Source organism: Anabrus simplex, chromosome 1 (genome assembly GCF_040414725.1).
Source record: "Anabrus simplex isolate iqAnaSimp1 chromosome 1, ASM4041472v1, whole genome shotgun sequence".
Lineage (NCBI taxonomy): Eukaryota > Metazoa > Arthropoda > Insecta > Orthoptera > Tettigoniidae > Anabrus > Anabrus simplex.
In genome coordinates, this window is record NC_090265.1 from 966476690 (window position 1) to 966500219 (window position 23530).

Sequence of the window (23530 nt, forward strand, 5' to 3'; positions counted from 1 at the left end):
TTTGATCCTGGCTCAATCCAGTGATATTTGAAGGTGCTCAAATATGTCAGCCTCGTGCTGGTAGATTTACTGGCACATGAAAGAACTGTGGGACAAATTCCCGGCACCTCTGCTTCTCCAAAAACCGTATAAGTAGTTAGCAGGACATAAAGCCAATAACATTATTGTTATTATTGTTAATATTTCAGAGATCAGATTAAGTTACGTTCATTCTTTGAACTTGAAATTCTTAACAATACTTTTTATGCTCCACAGGAAATGATTATAATGGAAAGGAATAATTACAAAGTATATGTGGGTAAGCTTTGAAGAATATATAATGTATCCACTAAATCAATTCACAATCAAGGCCTTTTCTATTGGGGGTCAAACTATACTTTGTCTTGCCTCTTTCATTCAGAGCCGGGCTGAGTGGTTCAGGTGGTGTCGGTAATGGTCTTCTGACCCCAAATTGGCAGGTTCGATCCTGGCTCAGTCCGGTAGTATTTGACGGTGCTCAAATACGTTAGCCTCATGTTGGTAGATTTACTGGCACGTGAAAGAACTCCTGCGGGACTAAATTTCCACAACTCGGCGTCTGCGAAATCCGTAAATATAGTTATTGGGATGTAAAGCAAATAACATGATTATTTCAGTCAGAAACAAGTTACAAGTCTATCAAAGTTTTAACTCTGTGTATATCACAAGTTGTTATTTATTATATCCATATCTTAGTGGGTTGTAAAACCAATATTATTGTATCCATAGAATCCAATTCATCCCTGCAAATATGTATTATTTGTGACTAATCATTGCAATAATCAGTTACTCCTTTTTTTTTCAGCCGGCACGAATTCGGAAGAAGAATCGCCTCTTTTTTGATGATGATGTTGTCAACACAATGTTGCCACGATCAAAGAATCGTGGAGTTCGAGGTTCGCCAAATAAAAAGAACTCTGCCACTGCTAATAAAATATCGTCATCCCAGATGAAGAAGCAACTAGTGCAGCAGCAATTACTTCAGCTGCCAGAGCTGACTGCTGCACCAGCTTCTGAACAGCATGAGAATTCTAGTATGGCGATGGTTGGGTCTCCTGATAGACGTACAGGACAGAGAATTGGCATGAGACTACGAAACTTGTTGAAGTTGCCAAAGGCTCACAAATGGGTGTGCTATGAGTGGTTCTACAGCAATATTGATAAGTAAGTTTCAGAAATCATTACTGATACGAGTAATAGTTGAAGTAAGTTTTCAGTAAACATGTACATACTGTAATAAAGTCAGTACGGTGCTGTTTAATAACATCACAATCTTTTGTCTAAACTAGAATAATTAGTTCAGTAATGATGTTATCAGGGTACTTAAAACTAAAATTACTGCATGTAGAGATGGTATCTTTCATATCCACTAAATTTATTGAATGACTGTTTATAGTAAATCACAAGTTCACTTGCTTTTGGCTTTTCCACTCGACACCTGAGACTAACAGACCCCAAGCCGCCTCTGTAGCCGGCTTTTATAGCCAAAAGTGTACAGGGAATAGCAAGGGCGTTAGCCGCAGGAGGCGAGCAAGGGGTCCTGAAGAGTATCCCCATGCTTTTTTATTATAGAGAAATATATATATATATATCTACATATGGCAAGAGCCCAAAAGAACAAGAAACATACATACAATTTAAATACACAGATAAGGAATCAGAAGACACAAAATTACAGTGAAACCTCGATTATCCGTTCCCGGAAACTACATTTTCCCAGAATATGCGTTCAAATTACATGGTCCCGTGAGCATCGTAATTAAATCACGTTGTAAAAATCCTGCATTATCCGTTCCTCGAATAAACGATTTCCCGGATCAACCGTCCAGAAATTCCAGTCCCATCAACGCTAAATCCTCGATCAATCGTTTTTTTAATAAACTGTATCTCACGAAAGGATGGCTATGGCATACGTATGGATCTTGTCGTTTACGCCCCGTCATTGCGATAATTAGAGCAAGTAATGTATCGGTACTGGAAATGCGATTGGCGGTGAACTTGCATAACTTGCTTTTTTATTATAGAGAAATATATATATTTACATATGGCAAGAGCCCAAAAGAAACTTAGCATCGCATTCGGAGGTACTGTTTAGAGAATCTCGGAAAATCATAGAGCAGAGAGTGGCCACAAGAATTGTAAGGAGACACGGCGCATTTCGACAGCGCTGCTTGAAGATGGAACGAGTTTCGTCAAATGTTCGCACTTATAAAATGTCCACATTATGTCCATGGTTAGATGTTTTTAAATTTTTTCGATCGTACTACCGAGCAGGCAGGAATCGAAACTGCTCCTTAACACAAATTTAGTATTTTAATATTATCGTATGCGATTATGTTAGCGAGACCAGAACAGATGTTGCACCTTACATTAAAAAGAAAGCCATGGTAGGTCTTGGGATTGCCTATTAGTGTTTAGGTCCTAATGTAAGACTGGGAATTTTAGGTTTTCATGTTAAAATATAAAAAACCGCAGTTGTTTTATTGGCGCACTTTACCGGTACATTTAAATGGTTTGTATCATTTCCAACTCGTAGCGACGTGCAGCGAGCGCGCTTTCCAGATTACCTCAAGGTGAAAAATAACCGTAATTTCTGAAGTTTTGATGATATTTCTTTTTTCTTTCCAATTTGATTGGATAAGTGACGGGCAGAATTTAATATAATGCATTCGAGAACTTTTGAGAATCAATACTTACTTTCGAAACCATGTTTTCGAGTTCAACATAACCTTTAAAAGTCGATGTAGGCCTAATTTACGCGGTAACGGTACAAGATTTCCAGAAACTGACTATGAACAGTATACCTGAGACCAAATTACAATGAAAGATTAAGAAAAGAAGGGATTTCACCAGCATGTTGGGCGCTTTTGTATCTAATGTGCGTTAGATGATTAGATGAGAGAATTAAAAACTATTTGTGGTCGATTGTCGTTTGGCTTGGCGTTATTAGATTTTTCAAAGAGTTTGGCTAATCAAAGTTGCTGAACTGAAAGAAGTTTTCACGGGAAACTGACAAAGATTCCCCTGTAAAATTGAATATAAAGTATCGACATTTTGAACTCGCATACCGGTAATTAATGCGGTTTCGCGGTCTAACATGCCTGCCTCTCATCCAGAGGGCCCGGGTTCGATTCCGACCAGGTCAGGCAGTTTTACCTGGATATAAGTCTGGTTCCAGGTCCACTCAGCTTTCATGATTACCTTTAATTGAGGAGCTATCTAATGGTGAGATGGCGACCCCAATCTAGAGAGCCAGGAATATCGGCCGAGAGGATTTGTCACACTGACCATGCGTCACCTTGTAATCTGCAGGCCTTCGGGCTGAGCAGCGGTCGCTTGGCAGGCAAAGTCCCATTGGGGCTGTAGTTTGGTTTGGTTTGGTTTGGTTTAGGAGTTTTTGTAAGATAATAATTATACATATTTCATGTTGGTGATGTTTAGTCAAATTGTTGATGGTTTTCATTCATTCCCAGATTTTCCGTTTTCTCGCATTGTACATGGTCCCTTGAAAAACGGAGAATCGAGGTTCCACTGTAAATAGTCTCCTGTTCCCCAAAGAAGGGGGGAGGGGGGGGGGCAGGAATGTAATACTGCACTATCACGAACTGTCCAGCTCCGGAGGAGGAAGACCGGTGAACAATTGAGCCTGTGGAGAAAGTATTGACTGCCGTAGACTCCGTCAGGGCGAGGTCCGTTGAATATCTACCGGATGAGAATGGGCTATTTCTTGCTGCCGCTGCTTCTTCTTGCCCCGTGTCCTCGACTGCTCCATGTGGTGGTGGCTCCGCAAGGCTGTTACTGGAACCCTTCTGGCAACACGGCCACCTGGTCCCCGGTTGCCCTGTCTACCTGTACGGTGATGTCTGAACCCTGAGACATCACCAGCTATAATAGGTTGGCCCGATTGAAGAAATATTTCTTCTGAGCCAGGTCCAAGTGGGGTCAGGCGGGGAGAGTCCCCAAAGAACAGTGGATGCGTCTTGGTGATAGCACCCGGCCAGAATTACTGCCAGTAGATCCTTCAGAACTTTGGCGATCTGGCTTCCGGTGGTGTTGGCAGGCCCTTGGCGTAGGTGAGGGGTTGCAGTGAGCGCCACTCAAACAGGTCGTCTTGTAGTGGTTGCTGAGGACCCATGTCATCCTCCTCCACGTCTCCTAAAAAATCATCAAGTTTCTCCTAAATGACTTTCTGGTTGGCGGCAAGGTCCTTGATGGCTTGAGTAAAAATATCTATAGAGTAAAACCTCGTTAATTTAAAGTCTTGGGACTCAAAAAAATTGGACATCAAATTACGTGATTTTGAATTAACCGCCAATTTGTAATTCAGAAGGGTCAACAGTTGCCGCGTCACAAAATATTCTGAGGTCCGGTTTTACTGCATGCAATTAACCTTGATTCACAGTTCAAACCTTTCAAAAAATGTATCCAGCAAGGTGCATTTACAGTATTCAAATAATGCACTTGGATAACTCACAAACATAACCTCCAACAACGAAAGATTAGGAGAAATGCTGGCTCCCCAGTGCAGGTGTTTTATTCATTGGATTATTGTACTGTATGCATTTTATATGCCAGTACTTGCACAGAAAGTACTCTATGCCCTTAAAACATCATGGCTAATTGAACTTTCATATAACCAGGGGAGAAAGTCTCTTGCTTCCATCTGCATTGCAACACAGTACAGTCTCTCTGTCCTTGGATGATGTCCCGCCATGGCATATCTCTCTTAATTCAGAAATGCCAACCCTTGCCACGTCACGAAGTATTGTAAGACCCATTAATGCATGCAATCACATTGATTCACAGTTTAAACCTTTCAAATGCCATGGAAAAAAACCTATTTCCAAAGTGTATCCAACAAGGTGCATTTAGTGTTCAAATAATACACTTGCCTCATGCAACGAAAGAAAAAAAACACGATTCAAAGACAAGGACAAATTATGCTGGCTCCCCTGTGCAAATGCTTTATTTTTTTTGGATTATTGTACTGTCATTTTTTAGATGCCTATCACTTGCACAGAAAGTGCCCGACACCCTTACAACATCGTGGCTTATCAACCTTTCCTATGGCGAGGGGACAAAGTTTCTCGCTTCCATGTGCATTGCAACACAGTATAATGACCCCACCCTCGTACGATTTCCCAGCTGGCACTTCTCTCCTTTAAAATACTAAGTCCATTTGGGCTCGGCATTAAAAGAATGCAGTTTCATCGGCACTGACAATATTGTTCGGTACGTACGAATAGATTATATGAGCCACGCTTTTTCGTCAGCTGTTGGCATCGCCGGTGTTTGCGGATTCTGCTTCTCCAAACACTGCCCGCTACTTGATATTGTAGCGTTCCTGAAAACGCTGAATACAAAAGAAGTACTATTTCACTCGAGCCTAGCAAATACGAATCATACTGTAGACACACTGAAGTGAGTGAAAGTGCAGAAAGCTACCCCTGCACTTTCGGAAGACGCTTTCTATCACGACGCGATAAGTTTTGATTTAAAATTACTCTGTAACATATTTTTGTTTTAAAATGTAAAAACAGTTTTGAATTAAAAGTCTGAATTTCGGTAATGGATGTAAACTGCTTCAAGGGCCCAGTGTAGAGGTTGACTTTGTTGCTGCACCTCCTGAGACTATTTACAGTTCATCATTTACAAGTTCACTCATGTTTGACTTTTCCACTCCACACAGTTTTTTTCTCTGCTCATGAAAACACTCTCAGGCAATCTTACTGCACACCAGTGCATCAAAATTCAGGTGCCTGACGTGACTTCACACTTCAGTGTCGTTTGAGAATAGATCACAATAACAAGACTGGTTGAACTCTGCCTAGCCGTCTGATGGACTTGCTTCTGATGAGTGACTCATCCTGGACTTACGACTGACTCGTTCTGCTTGCTTTTGCTCACAATTGACACACACAAGATTGATTCTCTTGGTACTCACTCCAGACTGCTTGGCATGTGTCGGTTGAGCTCTTTATACAGCCTGTAGGACCTCTAGTAGTAGTTTCCAATTCCAGATCATTCTGGGCACGTGGTCCATTGCTAATCAGCTTCCGGCTTCTTCTAGGAACTTCCTTATCGTGGGTCTCAACTGTTCGCTGGGGCTATTGTTTAGCTTGCCGCTGTCCCCGTCCACATTGTCGCAACTGCACCGCAATTTTCATCTCTCACTGGCATTATTGCCGGCCTCCCTACACTCGCCCTTGACTGTCCCAATGTTCCCTCCTTACAGCTGCTTGTTCTGATTAGGTGTACAATAAGGCGCAAGCCAGTCTAGGTGGACACCATCATTTTCCCTCAGAGAAGCTGCTAAATCATGCGGACTTTGTCATCAGTCCTAGTGATATTGGTGTAGTGACTTTTCTACAGCGACTGGAACTTTGGCAACCTCCTCTTCATCTATATCCCTTTCAGACCTGAAAGAAAACTGGAGGTGTGAATTTTTGTTTGTATGTCAAGAACTGACTAAATAGCTCCTCAATACACATATTAATTGTTTATTTTACAAAATAAAAACTAACATCCAAAAAACAGGACCCACACAATTGTGCGTATCAAAATTCAAAACCTCGTATCACGTACGATGGTGTAGCTTCAAAATTTACGTTCACTAATCAATGTACACACTTCATTGAATATATTCCGGTATTCAGTAAAGCTTCTAGATTAATATAAAAGCAGTAAATAAATACTTACTTTCGGCACTACTGCTTCCTGCCATCTCGCCGATCAACTGTGCTTTTTAAACTCTTCTTCCTTCGCCCTGGTGGTCAAGCGCATACTAAAATCAATTGAAATACACGCCACATGTCCTGCACAATCACTGCAGTCCGGTGTAGCGCCGAAAAAACATCAAATACGGTCGGGGATAACTAAAATACGAACCCGCACAATTGTGCGTACTCGGTCTGAAAGGGATATGAGTTGGTATAGCCACTCTTTCACCTTCCTGAAATTCTGCTGAGTTCACCTGCAGGTTATAATGGACATTCATCCTGTCACCAGCTACGTTTAGGTGTCATCGGGCGTACTCATGGATGTTGTTGAGCTGCCCTGCCATTTTCCATGGATAGTCTGTCGCCATTTGTTCTTGATCTGGTGCTGTACTAAACATGGCAGACGTGGTTCTCTCCTGAAGACAATGTTGGCGGGTGTCATATTTGTCTCATGAGTGGTTGCATCATATGCCATCGAGATGAAGGGCATCATCTTGTCCCAGTCCTTTTGGTGTGCTGATACCAACTTTCTCAGAAACTCCTTGGCAGTCTTCTCGCACCGCTCGACCATGTCATACAACTACAGGTGGAGAGGTGTCAATCGGGTCTTGCTACAGAACTTCCTTCATGAGTGTTACTTGGAATTTCCTGCCCTGTTTGCTGTGCAGCTCTCTCACCAAAGCAACAGAAGTAGTTCTTCACCAGAGCTTTGACTACGGTTGACACTTCCTGATGGGGAATAACATAGACGTCAGGTTACTTCGTACCGGGCGAGTTGGCCGTGCGCGTAGAGGCGCGCGGCTGTGAGCTTGCATCCGGGAGATAGTAGGTTCGAACCCCACTATCGGCAGCCCTGAAGATGGTTTTCCGTGGTTTCCCATTTTCACACCAGGCAAATGCTGGGGCTGTACCTTAATTAAGGCCACGGCCGCTTCCTTCCAACTCCTAGGCCTTTCCTATCCCATCGTCGCCATAAGACCTAACTGTGTCGGTGCGACGTAAAGCCCCTAGCAAAAAAAAAAAAAAAAAAAGGTTACTTCGTGAAATAATGTATGGCTAGAAGCAGGTAGTGATTTTGGCATCCGACTCTGAATAAGATCCTGTGGTGATGGCCATCTTCTCAGAGGGTGATACGAGGTCGTTCTGCTGCATATGGCTTTACTCCAGGTATGTGGGCCTTGGTTCACTGTACAGGTGTCACGTATTTGGCACTATCTTTGAACATCCATCCTCAGATGTACCCAGTAGTGGTCTTGTGGGACTGGATCCAAGGTAGCACCTCCATGTAGCTCATCCACAATTTCCATCCCCGGGAATTACCAGCTGGGTGAACTCCTCCTTGCTGTTGGCTGACTCCCATACATGCAAGAAGAGACCATCGTTGACCTAGATACGCCCCTATAAAAAAATACAAACAAGGAAAAAGGTTGAACAACAAAATTGGGTACCTCCTGAAAAAAAAAAAGAAAAAAAAATACAGGAACAAACAGCTCACTTGAGCATGAACAAACTCCATTCCCAAGGTGACGGTCATAAAGATGATGAGGTTCTTAGTTATATTTCCAAATTGTCACGCACTACGCTTTTTTAAGAGCAAAAATAAAAATTTAAAAGACCCATGCACATACCAAAATTTAGTCAGTAAATTCTCCTTTCTTTTAATTTGGTGATAAGTCACAGGTCAGTCACTTTCGAACACCTCATCACCAAATTCCTCTCCTGCACCACTAATTTTTTCTATCTCCTCATTATGCTTTATATCCTTCTTGTTGGCTTCTTTTAAAGTATCGCCTAATTTCGTAAGTTTATCACTCTTTATGCATCTGTGATACCTTACGAATTTTGGTGATTTCATTAAAATTATAATTCAGGTAGTAGTTTAAATATATCCTTTTAATATGTCTTTACTTAATACAGTGAAATCTCGTTAGTACGTTCCTCATTAACACGTTTTTCCGCTTAGTACATCGTAAATTCAAAGTCCCGACGTCCATTGTATTAAATCTGTATAAAAAATACCTCACTTAACACGTCACGATTTTTCGTCTTTACCGCTTAGTATAATCATATATTCCCCAGACCTGAAAATGTTCTTTGTCATCCCTTGTGTACAGAATGTGATTTCCAACAGAGGTAAGAGCCCTCGCCACGGGTCGGTCGGAGAAAGTTGCGCGAGTCGGAGAAAGTTGCGCGATAAGAGGAAATAATGACCTTGAATTCTCAAACACCGAGTATATTGCGCCTTCGAGAGGCAAGCTGTTAGCTTGGGTGAAGTTGAGTTTTGCGTCATTGATTGGCAGCAAAGACTTTACACTAGAACAGGGTCAGTCAACTGCGTGTACGTGTGATGTCAGGTAACACGTCACTCTTCTTGGGCAGTGAAACGAAGTACTTAGTACTGTAGCTGATAAGTGATGGCTAGAGGGGCGAGGGGAAACGCAATGTCATTCGTAGGGGGAGGCCCGAGGGCTGCAGGTAGTACAATGCGGTGTGTGTAGTACACATTTCTCTCCACATACGTTATTGTAACGTAACATTGTTATGAAGTAGCATAAGAGTTATAAAGCAACTTTATTTCCACATATACAAACTAAACTTGTTTGTTTCGGTGCATCTTCGGAACTGATATTGAACAAACAATTGCTGTGTTTTACAATATCATCCACTGTAAAAATAGTGCTAATAGTAACAAACAGTACAGTTTTACAACAAAAATGGTACAAAGAGTAATCTGTAAACTCAAAACATACATTTTACCTCATGATATCGATACTCAGTTGCCATGTATAATATAACTATTTATAATAGTTTATTTAAATCCGCCTTGATCAATACACTCATTAAATGAAAGAAACACTATTTATTAAACCATACATGTTTCGGGAAATCTCAACCATTCCCTTCATCAGTGGTTAGATCAAAGAATAACACAAAGTGACACAATCTTTTGTTTTACAATTTGAAGGAGTATTGTGTCCCAATACATCATATCAAAGAGTAAAGAGAACTTAATGAAATATTATAAAAATGATCAATACATACAATTTTGGTTGAACTGAATGAGAATACTATATAAATTTAGGATCTTCAAGTTTTTCTTCTTTTCTTCTTCTTTTTGTTCCTTAAATGATTATATGCTAGCCTAAACAGTGGGTTATCTTCTGTACTTTTCTCATTGAAACTTGATTCAGAATTACATTTTTGTGTAAGGTAAATTTCTAAATTTTCCAAAACATTCATCAGTTTTCCCTTTTTGGTCGAATGTAATAATTTTACAGTTTAATTAATAGAGCTATGAACATACCTATGTCTAAGAAGAATCATAATAGAGAGATAAATATAATCCATCAAATCGCTCGTAGCAACGGATATTCCAACAGATTTATTAATAGAATGATAAATAAAGTGAAAAATGAACCTATAACAACTTTAATTAAAGAGCGGAAATAGAAAAAGAAATTCGTAGTTCTAACTTTTCGAAATAAGTACTCTTATCAACTGGCTAAAATTTTCAGGAAAAAGAACATCATTGTCACATACAAAACGGATAATAAAACTAATAAGATAATTTTCAATTCAGATAAAATAGAGAATAAATGTATATTTAATAAATCAGGAATTTACAAATTAACATGCCAAACATGTAAACAACGATACATAGGACAGTCCGGAAGAAGTTTGGCTATAAGGTGCAAAGAACACGTTAATGCGGTCAAACATAAAAGATATTCGGCAATGGGAGAACATATGGTTGAAATGAATCATAAATTTACAGACATTTCCAATGACATGAAATTATTACATTCGACCAAAAAGGGAAAACTGATGAATGTTTTGGAAAATTTAGAAATTTACCTTACACAAAAATTTAATTCTGAATCAAGTTTAAATGAGAAAAGTACAGAAGATAACCCACTGTTTAGGCTAGCATATAATCATTTAAGGAACAAAAAGAAGAAAAACTTGAAGATCCTAAATTTATATAGTATTCTCATTCAGTTCAACCAAAATTGTATGTATTGATCATTGATATGATGTATTGGGACACAATACTCCTTCAAATTGTAAAACAAAAGATTGTGTCATATTGTGTTATTCTTTGATCTAACCACTGATGAAGGGAATGGTTGAGATTTCCCGAAACATGTATGGTTTAATAAATAGTGTTTCTTTCATTTAATGAGTGTATTGATCAAGGCGTATTTAAATAAACTATTATAAATAGTTATATTATACATTCAGACCAGTCAATACGGACCAAACACAATATTAACCCATCATGGTTAAGTTTATTAACTCAGTTGCCACTCGTGGGTTTCCTTGATTTTTGTAGTCTTTTTTTCGTTGACTAGTTTTTCAATATTTGGAGTTGATGTTTGAGAAACACTAAGTTTAAGAGCACACTTCAAATTGTGATATGACAAGTGGCTTCTCTGTTTTGGTTTGGTTGTTTTCAAAATAGAAAAGAGTCGTTCACAGGCATATGTGGAACCGAAAATACTAAACATCCTTGCTGCAAACTTATGCAATCTGGGAAACCTTTTTTGTGAAAAATGTCTATAAAAGTCACACAAATCCTTCTTATTTACAAATTTATCTCTTAGTTCTCTAGTAGTAGTAGTAGTAGTAGTAGTAGTAGTAGTAGTAGTAGTAGATGATTTATTTTCTCCAGATTTTGCAGTTTTTCTTTATGGAGAAAATAGAAGAGAAAACAAATACAAAAAAAGAAAACATATACATTGCAGACAATAATACAATCAAGACAATATATAAATAATGGAAAACCCTATTGAATAAAGTATTTCGGCAAAACGGCAAACAAGGCAAAAAACAAACAAAAAATGTCTAACTGTAGCAGTCTACTTACAATGGGCGTGCGCCAGAGCGGGTGTACCCTCAGTCAGCTATCCAAGTCTTTCAGCAGAGTCAGGCAGCTGAGCCCTGACCTAGGACGCTGCTCGTACACACCCGTTATCTCCCCCCACTCTGCTAACCAGCAGTGTGAGGATCTTAATTCTCTGCTGCTTATCTACATCACTCCCTGCTGTCCTATATCCGCAGCAACACAATAACTCCGACAGGAGAAATAATACGTATTATCTACCTCACTACTATCTTCTAACTTCAGCTTCCTTTAACCTCTTTATGCAGCGATTTTTTTATAACCTCTAAAAACTTGTTTAAGTTCCCAGGTTCTTTCCACTCTCTCGCTGTCCAGTTAACAATCTTCTGCTCATTGTCCGACAGTTTCACAGCTTCCAAGTGTCCCTCATGAATTTCTCTCTCTCCGCACAAGTTTCCTTACATGCTATTAACAAGTGGAACTCCTCCCTTGTCTTCCCACACAATAAACAAATAGAGTTGTCATTCATTCTTGTCCACCATTTATTTCTGTAAATACCCAACATCCACCAAATTAGTGTTCTCTTTAATCTGTTCACATTATCTATTCTTATACTTACTATTTGTTTGATTCTAATAAACATGTTCAGGGACGTTCTTCTCCCACATTCAGCCTCCAGCTCCTGTAAGTGAATATCTTTAATCCTTTTTAATGTATTCCTCCAACAAACTGCATTCCTTCTTTCCCAATCCCTCCCCCGATAATTTCCTAAACCCAATCTCTCAATGATATTTTTCACCTTGTCAATCCAATAATCTCCAAAAGATTTCTTCATCTGGTGCTGGTAGACCGTTTGTAGGAGTAAGCCGCCCCCAACCGTTACCAACCTTCTCCAGTACCCCAACACTCTCTTCATGATATGAACCTCTATACACTCATTACACATGACTCTGACCGCTGCGTTAGCCGTACAGTTTGGGAGGTCCGTTACAATTTTGCCAAATCTACTAACAATCTGATTTAATATAATATGATCCTTTTTACCACCTGTATTTCTGCTCCATATAACACCCTACTTAGAACCACTGTTGTAAATACCATTCTCTGTATTTTGTAATCGACCCCTGGGAATTTATTTTCCAGTATTCTTATAACTGAAAGTGCTGGACCCCTTCCACTTAGCTTGATTAATTTGGTCGGACCATTTACCATTCCTACTTATACAAACACCCAGATACTCTAGCTTATATGCCTCGTCTATCACCTCCCCATTTATCACCCAATGCTTCTTTGTCTTCTATTTCCTGCTTTTCCTACATACCATTACCATTGTCTTAGTACTATTTACTCTCAACGACCACTTCCTAGTGTAGTACTCTGAAACGTTATTTAAGCTTCTCTGTAACCCTTCCCCAGTCAGCGTCATCAATAATAAATCGTTTGCAAATATCAGACCAGGGATTTCTATATCATATAATACAGGACTCGCCCACTCCTTCCCATGCTCTTCTAATATATCATTGATAAAAATCAAAAAAAGAATAGGAGATAATTTGCAGCCCTGTTTTAGACCTATATTTGATTCGATTAGACCACTTAAAACCCCTTCCTGTAATCTTATACTACAGTACACTTCCTCATATATGGCCTCAATAGCACGTCTCATCTTTTTTGAAATTCCCATCCTACCCAATCTCTCAAGCAGCACCTTCCTACTCACTCTGTCGAAGGCCTTTTCAAAATTGACTGCTGCTATATACACCTTGCTTCCTTCCTTTCTCATATACTTATCACTTATTATCTTCACTATCATCATATCCATTGTTCTACATCCCTTCCTGAACCCACTCTGATAGATCGATAATATAGAAAACTCTTCCGCCCATTTTCTCAACCTATTTGCTAATACACCCATGTACACCTTACTCAATGCGTCTAAAAGAGTTATGCCCCTATAGTTACTAGGGTTGCTCCTCGCTCCTTTCTTTTTGTAGTTAGTGCATATAATACCCTTTTGCCACTCCTTCGGGAAATTGGTACCTTTGAACACCTTATTAAATAACTTCACTGTACACTCCCTCATCATACTGTTTTTTATCGCTTCTTTCCAAAATATATTTGTTATTCTGTTCCCACCCCCAGCTGTCCTATTTTTGGCTTTGCCTAACACTTCCAATACCTCTTCCCCTGATAATTCTTTATCCAACTCATAATTCCCTACTGCCAACCCCCTCCCAATCACCTCCACCCCTCTATCCCCCTTCCACCTATCCTTCCCTCCTAACAGTTTACGGAAATATTCCATCCATGTTTTATAATCAATTTTAGGTTTACTATACCTTCTCTCTCCCCTATTAATTGTATTAATTCTCTCCCATACCTTTTCACCTTCCTTGCTTTTGCATTCCCTATTGATCGCCTCCACTTGTTCCTTCTTCCACAACTTTTTCTTTTCTATTATCTTAGCCTTGTATTCCCTCCTCAGTCTAAAAAACCTTTCCCTCTCTCCTCCCCCTCCGTGCTTCCTAAAGTCTTTCAGCGCCCTTAAAACTACTCTCCTCAATCCCTTACACTCACTATTGAACCACCCCTCTGTCTCTTCTACCCTTTTCCCCCTATGACATATCACCTCTGCTACCCTCTTTATGGGGTTTTCTACTACATACCTGCCAACCCTTCCGATTTACCAGCAAACTTTCCGATTTTTAACTCGTTTTCCGATTTATTTTTATTTCTTCCCATTTTTGACCAATATAAGCTCCAGTACGGTCAGTAATCTTCCCCTAGGACGAATTCTTATGTGCTTGTGTAATTTACCGGTATTTGATGCTTTATTTGGCGGCCGGATCATCCGTCGCCTTCGTGTATCGTATTTCCCGCTCACTACAGCAGCGTGTGTGCTGTTCAGGTGGGAATTCGGGACGGCAATCGTTCTACGAGTCGGAGAAGGTCATGCGCCCTAGCGACCGCTAGGGACTCCGTTGATCGGGACGAAAGAGTGAGTTTGTTATTGTGTGGTTCGCGCGCTCGTTTCTGTGCGTGGTTTCATTGGAGTTTTAGACCACGTGTTTTTTCTTGCGGTTCTGTTCTTTTCTCCCTCTCAAAGTCATATGTTAATAATGTACGAGACATATTGATCTGTTTTGTATGTGGTAGTTTCGCGTATTTCAGTGCTTTTGTGTTGATCAGAGTTCATAATTTTAATTTCAGTGTATTTCAGAGAGTTGTGTCGGTGACAGTTTGTGGTATTTTCTCTTCACATGATGACTACAAAACATAACAAACGTTATCTCCAAGTGTTCAGGGATACCTATAAAACTGAATTTCCGTTCATTTTACAGTCTAATAAAGGAAAGTATTATGCATTTTGTTCCGTGTGTCGGTGTGATATTAATATTTCGCATGGAGGGAAAACAGATATTGTAGCTCACAGTGTCGCACAGAAACACAAAGATAGTGCTAGCTGTCTCGAAAGGAACAAAAAATTAAGTAATTTTTTTGTAGGTGGAAAGGAAGATGATGTAATCACTCGAGCAGAATGTTTGTTCACGGCGTTCATTGTCGAACATAACCTTACATTGTCTTGTTCTGATCACGCAGGGCCATTGTTCAGATAGATGTTCCCAGATTCAGACATTGCGAAGAAATATGCGTGTGCTAGAACAAAAACATCTGCCATAATTAATGAAATGGCCCGTGATGCAGATAGTAAGGTGGTTCAAACATTAAAGACTGAACCTTTTGCGATTTCAACTGATGGTAGCAATGATAAAGATAGTAAGTTCTATCCTATCGTCGTCTCGTTTTTCAACAAAGAATTGAAAAAGATTGAAAATTGTTTGCTATCCATGGAAAATTTGGAAGGCAATTCTACTAGTATTAATATTGCTAATTTGCTCCTGGATGTTCTGAAAAGATATGACATTCCGATGGCAAGCTGTATAGCTTTTAGCGCAGATAATGCTCCTGTTATGATGGGAAGAAAAAAACGGTGTTGCTGCTAAACTAAGAGAGCAGTGCGAAAACATTATTATTATGGGATGCCCATGTCATTTGATTAATTTGGCTGCCATGAAGGGTGCAGACTCCCTTCCTGTCAAAATTGATGAGATGCTAATTGATATTTATTATTATTTAGACAAAAGCTCGAAGAGAAAAGATCATCTCAAAATGTATCAAGCTTTGTACCAAACTGATGTTAGAAAAATAGTAAAGCAGGTGTGTACATGCTGGTTATCCTTGGGGAAATGTTTGGAAAGATTGATTTCAGAGTGGGAGCCACTTCAGAGCTTTTTAAGGATGAGGTAAAGCGGTCCAATGGCACAGACACATCTCTGAAGTATTTCCAAATTCCCAAGCTAAAGGCACATGAAGATACAGAAATGGAACGTGGTCCTTGTGTCAGTAGAGTACAAGACAAAGCTTCTGTTATTTCTGGAAAAAGGAAGGCGGAGATTAGTTCATCTCCATCTGTGAAGAAAATAAAGGAGTCTAGTTGCACTGCCAGTATTTCACGAGAGGAGAGACTATTTCTTTTTCTGTCTTCAAACTTTAATAAAGCATTTTGCTCATTTCTGGCATTTATCATCCCTACACTTGAAAAAACTAATAAAGTTCTTCAGTCGCAAGCACCTCACATTCATGTCATAAGATCAATGCTGACGGATATGTTGAAGGACATTCTGTGTAGGTTTGTTAAGCCAGTGGTTATAAAAAAATATCCTACAGTTTTAGAAGTGGTCTATCACATGAGAGAGAATCAGAAAGCTGATGATGATTTAGTAATTGGCTGTTCAACATCTCGTCTTGTAGAAAATCTGGCACCTGAGGAGAAGAAAAACTTTTATTTGCACGCTGGGAACTATTTGATTGCAGTTTGTAATTATATTATTCATAAATTTAATTTGAATAGTGATGTTTTTGTTAATGCTCAAGTAGCTCAGATAAATTCTTTGCAGACGTCTTCCTTCAATGCCATAAAGTATTTTGTTTCAAAGTTTCCTGTTATATTGCCAGTGAAAGATGGTGAAGATGACCAAGAAGCAATGGATACATTACAGTGCCAGTTTTGTGCTCTCCAAGTGGAGGATTTACCATTGTCTGTTGTGCAAGAAGAAATAGTAGATTGTTCTTGGTCTGCTATAGGGGATATACGAGGTGCAGATGGGTGTTTCAAATATGATAGAATCGCAAAAGTAATGCTCTCAATATTGACAATTCCACACAGCAATGCCGAGTGTGAAAGATTGTTCAGCCAGGTAAAAAAGATAAGGACACAATTCTGATCATCTCTGAATGACGAAAATCTCAGTAAACTATTGGTGGTCAAATCAAGTCTAAGTGGAAAGTGTTATGAGCAGCAGTATGACAGTGCATTGTTGAAGAGGGCAAAGTTAGCTGCCAGTTCAGTGCTAAACAAGTAAACACAGCAGTCTCTATCACCTACACGTGTATATTCTTCACCATTTGGTAAGTTGTAGTCAGTTCTTGACTTATCTGTCTATATGTTACTATTCGTATCTATGTGTCATAAATGAGAATGATTATTAGGTATGTTTTCTTGCAATCGTTTTTGTTTTCTTAGTTTAAGATGTTAAATGTAATGGTTAATTCGCATTGTAACTGTAGATATGTATGCCTTTTATCTTGTCCTCTTTTTACCGAGACCGTGGCGCAATACACTTGATGAAATCCAAGAATTAAAAAATCTTCCTATTTTTGATTTCTAAAAGTTGGCAGGTATGCTACTATCCACATTATTACATCTGAATGCTACTTCGCACCCTACATTAATAATTTGGAATTCATATTGCAAATACTCTTCAGGTCTTGTTTTAGTCTCCTCTGTCCATTTATATTTAATGAGTCTCATACCCTTTTCTCTATCACTCATTCCTTTTCCCAACCTATACCCGTGTTCCAATCTCCTCAGGTTTATAGATATCAGGGCATGATGAGATTCAGCCCAGTTAACAACCTCCATTTTATTTATGCTCGCCAACATCTCCTCTGAGCTGATTACCAAGTCGATAACACTCCCTCCTTGCTTTGTAATATGTCAACTCCCCCTCGTTATCACCAGTCCACCATCCATTCAGAATGTATAAATTACCTACCGAACATAATTCAAGCAGTTTCTGCCCATACCCATTTATTACACTATCTTTACTCCTTCTTTCGCTCCTCCTGATTCCTTTCGCCTCTTTATTGTATATGGGACTTAAGTTCGCTATTCTCGCATTCCAGTCACCCATCAACATCATTCCCGCTTCTTCATACTTCTCCTTCATCCCACTAATTTCCGCTATCAGCTTCTCAAAGAAACTATCATTTGCAAATACTGAGCCACTAGGGTGATTGTATAAAAAGGCCAGGCATACCTCTTTAGGCTCGCCCCCACCTAGCTTAACCCTCACCCAAATCACCCCTTCCATCTGATTTTTTAAAACTTTGATCATATCACATATTTCTTCCTTTATTAGCAATGCGATTCCGCCTGGATTTCTTCCCCTCCTCCCCCATTTTTTCTTCGTTATGTCCCTTACCACAAACCCTTTCCATGTCAAACTCCTTCCTTCTCCTAACCATGTCTCCAAAAGGGCCACAGTGTCAAAACTTTCCACTACTTTTATCACTTTCCCGTTACCCAATTTAGTACCCCTTCAATATTTACAAATCCTATCTTTCAATATAACTATTTATTCCCCTCTCCATCTTCTACCCTTCCTCCCTTAAATTTATGTCCTTCTGTTGTGTTGATCATTCTACTTCTCGTTACCCTCGTCCCTTCTCTCTGAGCTCCCTGTTCTTCCTTTTTATTAATTTTGGCACTCTCCTTTCTAGCCTTGTCGTCCTGCCCTTTGTTTTTCTTACCCCACAAGTCTTTTCAACTTAGACTCCTTCCCCTACCCAGACCATCTTGGTGTCTTCTTTCTTCTCCTTCCACAGCTCCACTTGCGTGTGACAGCGCCAATCCCTCCTCCCTCGGTGATCTACCTGATGCTCCTTCCTCCTCTGGACACTGGACTTCGGTCACTTCGTCACAGTTATTCACTACTGCGTCAGCACACTCGGCACTTGCTTTGACGTTCCTTTCACCTTCACCCGCCGCTTGTTCGCTAACTTGCTGATGTTTGTCATCCATTTCCTGGAGCTTGTTCACTCCCCACACACGTGACCACCAGCCGTTTCCAACTACCAACTGCCGTCCTCTAATATGTGCTCTCAAACCTTGCTTTCTCGCTACCCAAAGATGTTTTCTCAAAATTCTCAGCTCTTTAATTGCTTCACTACCAATATCACTCTTCAATCACACTTCCTCCCCTTTTAAATTTCCTGTGTTCCTTAACACAATATCCGCCATCAGGGTGGATAATAGCAACACTTTAGTGGGCCTGTTGCCCTTCCTTCTCCCCACTCTATACACATCATCAATGTCAACCTCGTTAAAGTTGATCTTCATTTTGTTTTGCACCACATCCACCACCTTATACACTAAGTCCACTTTATTTTCTCTGGTCCCTTCTTGAATTCCATAAATAAAAATGTTTTTCCTTCTTCTTTACTGATCTTTCCATTTTCACCTTTACCAGCTCCTCCTCCAGGTTTTTTACCTTCTTCCGCAGTATTTCTACCTCTTCTCTGTTGTTTTCCACCTTCCCCTTTAGTTCTTTCATCTCCTCCTTGATGCATTGCTTAATATCCTCAGCCTGGTTCGTTATCAGATCCCATACTTGGTCTGCCTGACAAGCCTCCTTCACCAGCTCCTTTATTGCCTCAATTTCTTCCCATCCAAGAGCGCCCAGATCTGTTCTTCCGTGTTTTTCACGTCTTTTAATAGTCTCTTTTTACTTTAACAGGCTCCAGTAAAGAATTCTTGATATTTGTTCTCTCGACTTTTTCACAATTTTTAGTGCTCTCCTTTATCTCCTGAAACGGTACGCACACAATGTGAAATGTTGTACTAATGTATAGTAATACCATCTCCCTGTTGGGTAGTTTTTAATGGGATGTTCGATAGTACATTCTCCCGCTTAACACGATACTTTTTTTTTCCCTGCAGAAACGTACTAACCAGGTTTCACTGTACGATATATCTCTAATCAATCAGTTTCAGTATCCTCCTTTTTTGTACATGTACAGTAGAAGTCTGTATAGCGAGAATTCATCACGGTAAATAATGTACTTGCTATAGCGGATTGTCATTATATCCGATTTTTCGTGAAAGTCGGGAAAACCCCATATACATTGAAATCGATATGTAATGGCAATCAGTTTGTTCAGAACTTGCGTTTTCACAGTTGATATCCACATTGCGGCTTACCTGTTTGTTATTTTTCGAAATCCGATACTACGTGAAAGTGTGTACTTAATTTCATTCTGAAAGAAATAATTATAGTATCACTCCAGAGGCTTCTGTGGCAAATGTTTGTTTTCTTATTCAAACAGTGTCACCTAACTTAACCGTACTATATGTATGATGAAAACATATCTCAGGGCCAGTAGAGAAATGATAACCTTCTTGCTATAAATTTACATTGGAATACCCTTACCAAAATTAAACCAGACACAAGAAAATATAATCTAACCTCTGAAATAAATTATCAGTCTGCCACATCTTGAGGTGTATCCATTCTTAAATAATTTAATTATTAAAATTATGCAATCATTTACTTTAGCCTTTCTTTCTAACAATTTAACAACTGCTATAGACCACGTTATTTATGCATTTATTACCCAAACATGTTCTCCTCTTTCATTTTGATTTTGCTTTATGGAAAGCTGTTGATGGGAATTACTAGTTGACTCCAACATCTCCTTCGACTGTCGACAAGAGAGCTCGCTAGTGGACACAGCGAGCAAACGATACCAAAGATAATCAGTCGCATGCAGCATAATAGCTGGGTGCATAAATATCGGTAACAGAAAAAATTGTGCACGTTTAATCGCCTGTAATAATGGATGCATCAGTGCTAGGGCTTTTGCTATAACCAGAGGATAATACACAGTTTAATATAGGGATTTTGAAGTGACAGTTCCAGGACAAGCATTTTTTGTTATGAACTTTCTTTGAGTGTTGAAAAGCAATTTCCATTTTCTGAATTCTTGAAGCTACTGATTTATTTTCATTGCCATTTTCAATGATCCATTCACCTAAGAACTTAACCAATATGCACCCACTCGCCCTGCGCACTGACATTGCTAGGAATCTGCAACCTTGGTGTTGCAAGCTTTCGGTTAAAACAGTACAGCATGTATTATCACGGGGCCTATTTTATATTACTGAGAAATTCCACGCTATTGCTCATGACACAAAAAACAGAATACAGAAATCTTATTCTTTTGCTACCGCTTTTTCTCCACACCTGTGGGGTCGCGGGTGCGAACTGTGTCGCACATGTGGATTTGGCCCTGTTTTACGAGCGGATGCCCTTTGTGACATCAACCCTATATGGAGGGATGTAATCACTATTGCGTGTTTCTGTGGTGTTTGGTAGTGTGGTATGTTGTCTGAATATGATGAAGAAAGTGTTGGGACGGACACATACACCCAGTCCCCGAGCCAGATAAATTAATCGGAAGCGATTAAAATCCCCAACCCACCCGGGAATCGAACCCGGGACCCTCTGAACCAAAGGCCAGTACTCTGACCATTCAGCCAACGAGTCGGACAGAACAATACAGAAATATAGCATGTAAAAGATCCAGGCACAACTTTCTAAGAGGATCGAAAGTATCAGCTATCTCATTGTTAGCCAGATGTAAATATTTGCTCAGTTCAAGAAATCTGCCGCGAGGCATGACAGTTCTAAAATAGGGTGTATCAACACTTACTTCTTTGCACCAGTAACTATGAATTGTTGGTTTTTGTATCAGTCCCCTTAGAATACAAAGAGCAGTATATACACATGTTTCATTCGAGTTCGTCTGAGAAAAGTTGGGATCAGCACTGGCATACCTATTAGTTTTGTCTGCAATGAACTGTACAATGTTGTCATCTGGGTACTTGCGGAAAATGAAATCTCTATTTACATTTCTACATATGCCACTACCAGGATTCACTCCACTTGCACCAGAAAAGTTGTGAATAATTGGAGAATTTTCTCCAGGCACCTAATTCCACTGAACAAGTTGCTCATCATTTTCACTAAAATCACTTTCACTCTTGCTTGAATTATTCGATATAACATGCACAAGATCACTAATAACTTCTTCCTCACTATCACTGCTGAAATCAGAGCCTAAAACATCAAGTAAGCTTTGAATGTCGCTATTACTGAGCATATCACGCGAACAAGCGACTTCCTTCTCAGCTGTCTTGTCAACAACAGAATACCGATTTCTCGATCAATATTTTAATCAATTCTCTTTGCCAAGGAAGCATACCAGAGCACACTGGTGACGCTTTGAGACACCAAGAACAGATTTCAAGTAGAAATATTTCCAGAAAAAGCCAACAGATGTTACAAACGTCTCCAATATGCGACCTTGTACCCCGGCATATCAGGCCGCTTGTGGAGTCCTGGCCCAGCCGCTCGAGCGCGTATCAGCCTGCTTACGGGTGCATAGAGTTAAATTCCTTTACTCTTGCAATTTTATTTATATCAGTGGTTTCAGGTGGAGCAGGTATTTATCATAAATTAGGTTTTTCATATGATATTCTACGTCCTATATTTGCTGCTTCCTCTTCCACAATAGCAGTCTGTTTCTGTACATCGACCCCATCACCTTGACATAACCTGCATTTATTTCAAACTCATCAGTATGTCCACCCATAAACTTAACATTGGTCATTTCAGTCAGTGTATCTTTCAAAATATTTCTTGTTCTTTGATCAAGTCCAAATTCTGTTAAAACATTTAGCAGTGAGACACGATCTATACTACCATAACCTTTTTTGAAATTGACAAATGTGATGACAATTTTTGTTAGATATGTTTTGAAAATATGCTATAATGTTCTTTACAGTCAAAATTTGCTCTGCACATGACTTCCCCTTTTTGAATCCATCTTGATGTTCACCAATTTGGTGGTCCAGTTGATGCTCTGCACAGTTTAGTAGAATTTTATATGTGGTCTGTAGAAGGAAGACCCCTCGATAATTGTTTGGTTCAGTTTTACTTCCATTTTGTGTATGGGGATTATTATCGGATTTCCAATCCTTGGGGATCCTTTCAAATTGCCAAGTGTCCAACATAATTTTGTGAAGTTTTTTAATGAAATTTTCCCCTGCAGTTTTTCAAAGTTCTGCAGTTATTGATCTTCCTCTGAGGCCTTGTTATTTTTTAATGATTGAATGATTTCTATAACTAACAATGGTAATTTAATAAGTCCTCCTATTCAGTACATACATTACAATTCTCCATCAGTAGATGGAGTAACAATAGTCATACATGTTTCAAATTGTTTGAGCCAACTTCAGTGAAGAAAGGTTGAAGTTATTTACATAATTGATGCTGAGAAAATGTGTTAAAACATATTGAAGAAAAGAAACAAATGAGACATGGCGGAATTAAAATAATAAGTGATTATAATGAGGTTGTGGACCTCTTAGCCTAAAACTTGCAGTGTGTTACAATTAAAAAATGAGGACAAAATCACTGTCTTAAATTTAAAATGACTGTCTTTGTTGAATCACCATCCGAATAGTTAAGAGGGCAGCGAAAACTAGAGAAACTAATTATGAGAAGAAAACTAGTGCCAGGTAAAATGTATGTGACACATAGTGGAAACCGCCAATGACGTTCAAATTTATTATATAGTTGCACTCTCGAAAGACCTTACTTTCTCAAAATTTAGCGGTCCCGTTCTCAATGATCGTGTTCAATTGTGGCTCAGCTGTGTTTGCCTTATTTTTAAATAGTCAGGAGGGCAGTGAAAAATTGAGCAACTATGTTTGCGAAGATACAAGTGCTAGGTAAAATGTGTGTAACAAATAGCGGAAACTGCC

The 23530-nt window shown here is 39.4% G+C and overlaps 1 protein-coding gene across 2 annotated transcripts in view; it reads left to right on the forward strand.

Moving 5' to 3' along the window:
* The window catches only part of LOC136875237 (protein lin-9 homolog), a 172498-nt gene that overhangs the window by 23008 nt on the left and 125960 nt on the right, over window positions 1–23530 (forward strand). For both annotated transcript variants that reach the window (XM_067148871.2, XM_067148872.2), the window contains exon 3: window positions 824–1182. In XM_067148871.2, the coding sequence (XP_067004972.2) occupies window positions 824–1182 (359 nt within the window). The remainder of the gene's footprint in view (window positions 1–823; window positions 1183–23530) is intronic.